Source organism: Opisthorchis viverrini (assembly GCF_000715545.1).
Source record: "Opisthorchis viverrini unplaced genomic scaffold opera_v5_409, whole genome shotgun sequence".
Lineage (NCBI taxonomy): Eukaryota > Metazoa > Platyhelminthes > Trematoda > Opisthorchiida > Opisthorchiidae > Opisthorchis > Opisthorchis viverrini.
The window spans coordinates 70,258-78,161 of NW_008752066.1; the positions used below are offsets into that span (position 1 = coordinate 70,258).

Consider the following 7,904-nt stretch of genomic DNA (forward strand, 5'->3'; position numbering starts at 1 on the left):
ACCTAGTGAAAACTGTGGTTCAGTCGCACACTCCGACTATGGAGAATTATTAGCGAACCTAAAGCTCTGCAAGACGAACAACAGTAGTCAGCCATTAACAACTTCCCGAATTTCGGAAGTTTTGTTTGCATAGCTTAGCAAGACTAGCAAATGGCATTTCCTCTGTTGGACAGCTATCGTCGATGTTCGGAGACGCTTTGACAGTGCATCAAGCTGCAAGCTGCACCAGCTGCAACTATTTCTGTTAGGAAGGTCAGATTCCTGAAGGTAGTCCCAGAATGCCCGGAACTTACTCAGAACCTCAAACTCCACCAAAATCTCAATAGGAAAGCCGGCAAATATCTAGGCAAATCGATCGATCAATTCACCAAAAGCCGACGAGTATTCAGGTTTGCTACGACCGAGACGATGAGTATTAACCAAACGCCGATTAGACAGCCTGGTTTCAATGTCAAAATTGCCATTTAACTAGCTCCAGGCACCTTGTAACTCTTGCACTCGCCTGTTTGCACTAAAGTTGTTGTGTTCTCTGTTGTCAAATATCTTTCTGACACTGGAGTAGCACTAGAGCGTAGACAACAGCCAAGAATGGCAATTTTCACCATTTTCCCACGAATCCTTCTTGAAAGAGTATTTTGTTTAAGCATTTCAACCTACGACAACATTTTCACACAAGAGCAGTATCCATTCTTGCTGAAGGGAGGTAAACACAGAAGGAACCGGTGTTCGGAACGAGGAGGATGATGATCAATTGCTTGTCAATGCAGACAAAATTGGTTCATGTCGAAATGGTGTTCATTAGGAAGCTGTCGTGGTTTTTGTGGTTTCTGAGGATAATCAGAAACCGTGGTGTCCTTGAGGGATATTTCGACACAACCAAATTTTTGGTCTATATGAGACAAAAACGGTACTTCCTACCTGCGCAACTTCTTAGTGGCGATAGAAACTCAGCATACAAATATCCCTCCAAAACGACATCACGGAAAGATGAGACCCTTTCAGATGGCTCCCCTCTCTAAGGTTTTCTCAACAAACCTTGGCTCAATAAGGATGATTCTGTGACTCTCGCAGGGGGGCTGTGGATATGCTTCTCAGATGTTTTGTACAGTTAGTACGAGTTTTTGTTCTTCAGCTCATTTGCCAGAGCTAGAAGGACGAAAAGGGTGAAGGAGCAAGATCGAACGAGAGGTGACACCCTCGCAGCACATTTAGGTACCGCTGGTCTTCTACATGCATGAAGGCAGGGAATTTATAGAGACAGGGTATTTTTCCGGTCTCTAATGGTGGCGGATATGTTATCTAACCGGTTATCTTACCTCCTGAATACTTGGAAAAACGTTCTTTGGAAAAAAATCATTCAGCACACATCAGCAAGTCAGCAGTATCAAAACTTTCCAAATAGACCTCTGGAGAAAAAGTTTGGTGCCTCCCAATAGGGTGGACTCTCTTCGGGTTACAAACTCTGAACAGACATGAGCGGATTACGTCCTTACAAAGTTAAAAGTCGTGAAAGCATGTTTTTTGTTCCAAACTTTATGTAAGAGTTTGATGATATCTGATAACCCACCTCGCTAAACACGTTCACATGGCAGCGGCATCTCGGGAGTCTTATGCTATATTTTGCTATGCAGTTGGATTCGCCTGCCAAATGAAACACTGTAGCTTTCTGCGGTCTAAATTGTGGGTTTCCTAGGGAGTGCGGGGAGGAGCGAAGTTATACACAAGCCTATAAACTATCCTTTGGATGGCGTTACCCGGGGAACAATGTGTTGACCAGGCATATTGTACATTGAATAAGCATTGTCACTCACGTATTACGTGGATGGTGAGCTCATGTTCTTTTCGGGAGCATCTGATTTGTAACGGTATCAGTGGAAGCTTATCAGGGTCATTCAGTATGAGGGTGTTCGTTTCTACGGTTATTAGTTCCATGTCAGTAAAGCATTCAACACTGTGAAATACCAAGAGTTTCATTTCACGGTCCATATTCCGAATCCATTTTGGATGCACGGCAATTCGTTCGACACAGAGATCATAGGTGGGATCTGGATTTTTCAAATCAATTAGTACTGGAGCCGCAGCGCAATCCAAAATACGCGTTTTGTTTCCGACCAGGAGAATGGTTGTCGTTTTCACTTTCCGTCCCACGTAACACTCGACTGTATAGAGTCCATGTATCATCGTTTGCATCCGAATAGGGACTTTTTGAGGACCATAATTCCTCACGGTAAAATCATCCAAAGTTGTGGTCAGGTTACATCCGGAAATTCCGTGTTCTTGCCTATGGCAGGGCAACCCTTCGCAGATCAGTAGCTGATCGTTATTCGTGATCAATTTCCCTGGATTTGCATGCAATACAGCGTCTATGGAAAAACAGGATAGTAAAATACGGGCCGCTAGCCATATTCGTTGAAACATCCCCGATTGCCTATTTGTGTTCATCGATTATACCGCCATAAAATCGATACTTTCATCGAATGCTTAGTGGCTTTCCAAAATAAACGCCAGCGAACGCGTACTACAAGTAAGCGACCGCAATTATAAAGAACTTGCATGAGCATGGATTGAAGCGCTTTTGATAACGTGGAAAGTAGGCAATAATCTTAGACGTGAATATTCATGAGGGAGCTTAGAAGCAGGCTCAGCTGGTGTAGTCCATGCACTTCGAAGGTTTCCTCACCCTCCACATTCTCAGATATCTATCTGCCGAAGTTGACTGTTCATCATTGGCCTCGGTTTGAATTCTCTGTCAAACTTGTGCTGCAACCATATACGTGTGCACGAAGTGGTGGATACTGATTGTAAAGTTTGAAGATGAGGGATACAGCAACCAAACGAGTCAGACAAGTAGTGGATAAGGTTTGCTCTGCAAACCCATGTTCGCTATAGGGTATCAAATGTTGCCATGTAGGAAAGGCGTTTTCAGCTACTGATGAGGTCTACCTCCTGACAGTAAACCAGGTAGATTGCATTTTCTTGTCTAGTCAAGTCTTCTGTTCAAGTTTCTCTTAGCCTGAAGTCAGTGACACCTCTTCCTCCTTCCGGCTGCTCCCTAGAAGTCAGAAACTCATCGCTTTCAAGACATCTTATCGTAAAATTTTGTCTACTGAATGATGCTGACCATTACCAATTTTGTCAGAATAGGTCAATGCTCCGGATATACCGATGATCAAAAGCAAAAAGTTGTAAATATTTTGCGCACAATAACTCCTTTTAGACTGTTTGAATTCACCTGAACCTTATGAGACTGGATGTGTGCTTTTATCATTTTCCAGAAGATTGTGCGTGATATGTTTTGCAAAGATGTTTTACGTAACCTTAGTCATACCACCCCTACGACTTTATTTTTAGAGCCATTTATACATTGAAAGTTGAAACATTAAACTATCACGCAATGCTATATCGGTTTACAGAATCTATATCTTTCTCATTTTGTTCACATGCCAGTGGAAATTGCGTCTCTTCCAGTCAGCTTAAGGGGACAACTTATGTTAAGTCGCCTGTCTGCAAAAAGCTTTTCTTAAGTCGACTTAAACTCAGGTCAGGGAGCAGCAAACAATGCTCGGTACATGAGTCGTTCACGGGTAGCCTAGAGATGGTCAGCCTCAGCGGATCGGTTATTCTGGAATGAATCCCATCCACGGTCACATTCGCGTCTGATCAATCGCTCGTGGCCGAACGGTTGATCGTAGTAACGAGTTCAACGCCGAAGATGAAAACCAAGCAGTTGAACTGACTTTCTGTTTTCGATGACCAGGCCAAATCACTGACCAGACCAAGATACTGGCAATGTTTATTGACCGAACATCAGGAGCAGGTTTTCTACTGTCCCACTGAGATAGTAGTTGCTTGGAGTTTAGGGAGAAATGAATATAATATACTTATCATGCTTTGCGGTGTCTGCGTTTTTTAGAATGCGGACGTTTTAGGGAATCATCTTGGTTGGCCAATCGTATTTTGAGCAGATCACCGTATCGCCCATACCACAAAAGAAACCTAGAGATCAACGTACAAAGTAGGAAATGAATTCCGAAATACTGTTTTCAATACCGTCGAATGGTGCAACTCGCAAAGGATATTGCCGCCGACGTGCGCTGAATAACCCATTCAGAGCTATTCACCGGAAATCGCCCCTCCAATATCTCGCGTGATCAAATTGATTCCGTTGGTATAGTTTGTCCGCTGACTGTTGACGCTTAGTCTAAATCATTTGAAGTATTATTCATCTTATGGTGCGGGAAGCACGCATTATCACTAGCCATCAGATGTAGAAGTGGAACTTTTTGCGGTTTTCTATTGATTACATTGTTCTACTGCATGATTTCGGCAATTGTCTGTCGTGTTGACTTAATGCCAAACGTCGAGTTCGAATCCTTAGCAAAATATAGACTGATGTCCATATGGAATTTTTGTCCCAATCAAATTTGGGTTTCCTGATTGTCATACCACCTCCCTGTATAGATCACTTACGTAAGATAATTTCCATGACACAGTTGCCCTGTTACCAAGCGCATTCCCAGTTCACACACCAGCTTTTCAAGACAATCGTCTTGGAAAGGGGGGACACTTTGCGGTGAAGTTGCAACAGAGTTGCAAATGACTGGGCCATTTTAATACACCAGTTTTAAACAAGGTGTTAAGCATCCGTACCACTTTCTTGACTTACGTGCTTTGTCTGCGAGAACAAGTAAAGTATGCCGCACACCATTAACACCAAAATTACAGCCACGCTCAAGAAGGCAATCGGAAGGACTGTCGTACGTTGTTCTATTGGCTTCGGCGGTTTTGTTTTACAAAACCAATGCCTTTGGAAATCCACCTTAACCGCAGCCACTTCACTGACTCCCATAGCTTTTGACCTCGATTTTGCATGCAACGGGGCACCGCTTATTTACGCAAGAATTGATTCTCCACGTGTATTTACGTGGAGATACAATTTAGATCGCGTCATATATACCGTCCAGGACAAGCAGTGAGACAACTGTTTTTCTAATTGCCGCTCTCGTGAAGATGTGTGTTATGGTTTTTTAATATTCTGTAGAAATCAGAAGGGTAAATAGTATAACAGACTGTCCTGGAATCCCATTTAATCGGCATAGGCTCTTTCAATGCATGATTCGTTCCTTGAATTGGTACGTTTGACTGTTACTTCAGTATTCTGTTAAATAGCATCCGAACCGTCCGCAGAGAACTCGTAACTTTGAATATTATTTTTTGTACTTCGTGAGTGCGGTCGTCAAATCGATTCACAAGTATCTGCTACTTGTCTTTAACTCCAGCTTTCTTAGAGTGTAGCGCATAAAGCTTGCAGACAGAGCAGCGGTTCCACTCGAGCTCAGAGCGCAGCTGAGCTGAGGAGCCAAACTGTTAGTCACATCCCCGGAACTTGAAGCCACAAGACAATCAAACATGTTAAAATTTGCTTTCATTAGGGAGATTGCTTATCCTCAAAAATACATTTCTATTATCAGCATGAACACGAGCAGTGTAAGGAAGACGTGGTCCCAGAAGGGGCTACGTTACGGTGGTAGACTGAGTATTACTTCCGGTAACCGCCAGTGTAATATGCAAAACTGAATGACACTTTTAGGAAAATTGGAAAAGCAGTCGCCAAATTTAGTGCTAGACACCTTTTTACTTTTGACGCAAAGGCTTCGTCCTGAGATGTAGATCAGATCTGCAAGTACTTTTTCTATATGAATACAGAAAAGGCCCATTCATGAACGAGAAACGAGGCCAAACGTCGGTGATATGGTTCAGAAAACCGGTTTTGGTATGTAAGTAGTTGTTAAGGCTTCTGGCCCTTTGCAGTACAGTTGCGGACTATTCTTATCCTCCCAAAATTTTGACACTGAAAAACAAGACGACTCAAGTCGACGCACAAACAGCCGAGAAAACCTGCTAACAATCAGCTTCCATTTGCCCTCTTTTGGGAATCGTACTTACATGCGTTCTGCCATTCGGTCTCCCAATTAGTGGAACCATTGTCCTATTACAAGCAATTTATATGGTGGATACTTTCACCGCAGCTTCGCAACCAGCAAAGAATAATGGTGACCACCTTACCTAACTCTACCAGCCTAGATGTACTGGCAATCTTAAAGACACAAGTTAGAAAATGGGCGACACAGAAAGCCAACTTCAGATCAGTTTACAAGGCTCCAAAGATTATGCCAACTTTGGCTTGCAGTCGGATTTTACTGTTTCGACTGCAGCAGAATGTCGAGTCCTCAAGATTTGCATCATTAGCTCATTTTTGTTTCGTTTGCCACTTTCTCATCAATTGTTATTTGAGAAAATATAACTTTAAAGCTTCTTTCAAAAATCTATCCTTCAGCCAAAAAGCAGATTTATAAATCTGCGCAAAAACGAGGCGATCAACTTACAAGTGAAAGAAAGAAGGCCTTCACTGCGGAGCTATTTATTGCAAAACACCAACTGAATATTTACAGCATATTGGACAGGGAAGCAAAACTCTCGTATGCATCTTGCTTGAAATACTGTGTACTTGTCTTCTTCTTGAACGCGTGTTCCTAAACTTTCCTAGATACTCAGTGACTATCATTCAAAGGTAAACTAATGCTACGAAGCGATTCCACGAATTCCGTAATAAATCTCACCTTTCAACAGACACCAAGCGGATTAATGAGAAAACAACATACTACTTGCTTGCTTCGTAAATAGTATCCGCCGTTACACTAGTTTGATAGTTTGCAACATTTTTTGGTAGAAACTGCAAGATCTTTTGCCGTGTGGCTAAAGTAGCCACCAAGCATTCTGATGCGTCAGAAAATGCATTTTTTCGCAATGCATTTCATTCAATAATTAAACAAAACTCGCGTTTACGTAATCTTGGTAAAGGAGTTGGAAACGCACTTCTCATGCGGCTGTTGAGAACACTTCGATAGCCAGTGCTCGGCTTCGTACCTTTCGGGGGTTATCAAGTAGCTGCGGTTCTTGGGTTAATGTAAACTTTATGTTTCTCTAACACACTAAATTTTAAGCAAATCGAGAAATAGACTCATTCGCAATTTAAAGTGGTGTCAACAACAGAATCAGCTGAATCCCAGCCTTATATGTTGTTCATTATTTTCTTCAAATTAGATTCAGTTGGGCTTTGCACCGACCTAAATTCTGAACGACTGGAAGCCGCCACTTATTATGATTTGGTGCGGAATTCAAGCTCAAGTTTGAGGGAAAACCGGTGACAGTGATTACCAAATGAGATAAGGAAGGGCGAAACTGGCACCAAGCTCTCAAATATCCTTTATGGACATAATGCGTGGTATGTTTCGTCAAGACAATATGTCGCGATATCGGCAATATCGTAACAGCAGTATCATGCGCTTTGTGCCTCACATTCGGCCGAAAAAAAAATCAAAAACGATAGATTCAGCTGGGATTTACTTAAATCTCCTATAAACGCCAATCAAATCCGAAAGTGAGTGTGTTTCACCACTAACTTGGTAAGCGCTTCTTGCAAACGAGAATTCCTTAAGTGTTGATGTATCATTCCGAAGCTATTATTCCAGATGGTCTATATTTCACGAGCAATTTGTACGCTACTTACGCCATATAAGTAGCCTAATAAATGAATGAAATCACCTAGATGGCTGCTGGTAGACGTTGCAACATTTTGCAGAGACTCTAGTCCTTGCGAGGGCACGAGGTGATGGGCTTAATTGGCACCAATATTTTTCAACCGACATTGTTCAAACGCCACATCCCTCGTCATTGTTTGGCTGGTAGCTTTGGTCGCCCTTTGGAGCTGGTCACCTGCGTACGTCAGGCGAATGAGAAGGACTTTTAGAAACCTTGGAAGTAGCATTGCGACGCATGCTTGTTTCTGCTCCGTGTGCACGCCTAAAAATGAATCATACTCTAAGCTTTGTCAATCACACGGT

At 42.5% G+C, this 7,904-nt stretch overlaps 1 protein-coding gene across 1 annotated transcript; it reads left to right on the forward strand.

Moving 5' to 3' along the window:
• Positions 1 to 248: 248 nt before the first annotated feature.
• Positions 249 to 6,907, forward strand: T265_15253 (hypothetical protein; the record flags this gene model as incomplete). Its single annotated transcript, XM_009177274.1, has 3 exons — positions 249 to 450; positions 6,453 to 6,571; positions 6,731 to 6,907. Coding segments are annotated over 3 exons (495 nt in total), but the record flags the coding sequence as incomplete, so codon positions are not given.
• Positions 6,908 to 7,904: the final 997 nt, after the last annotated feature.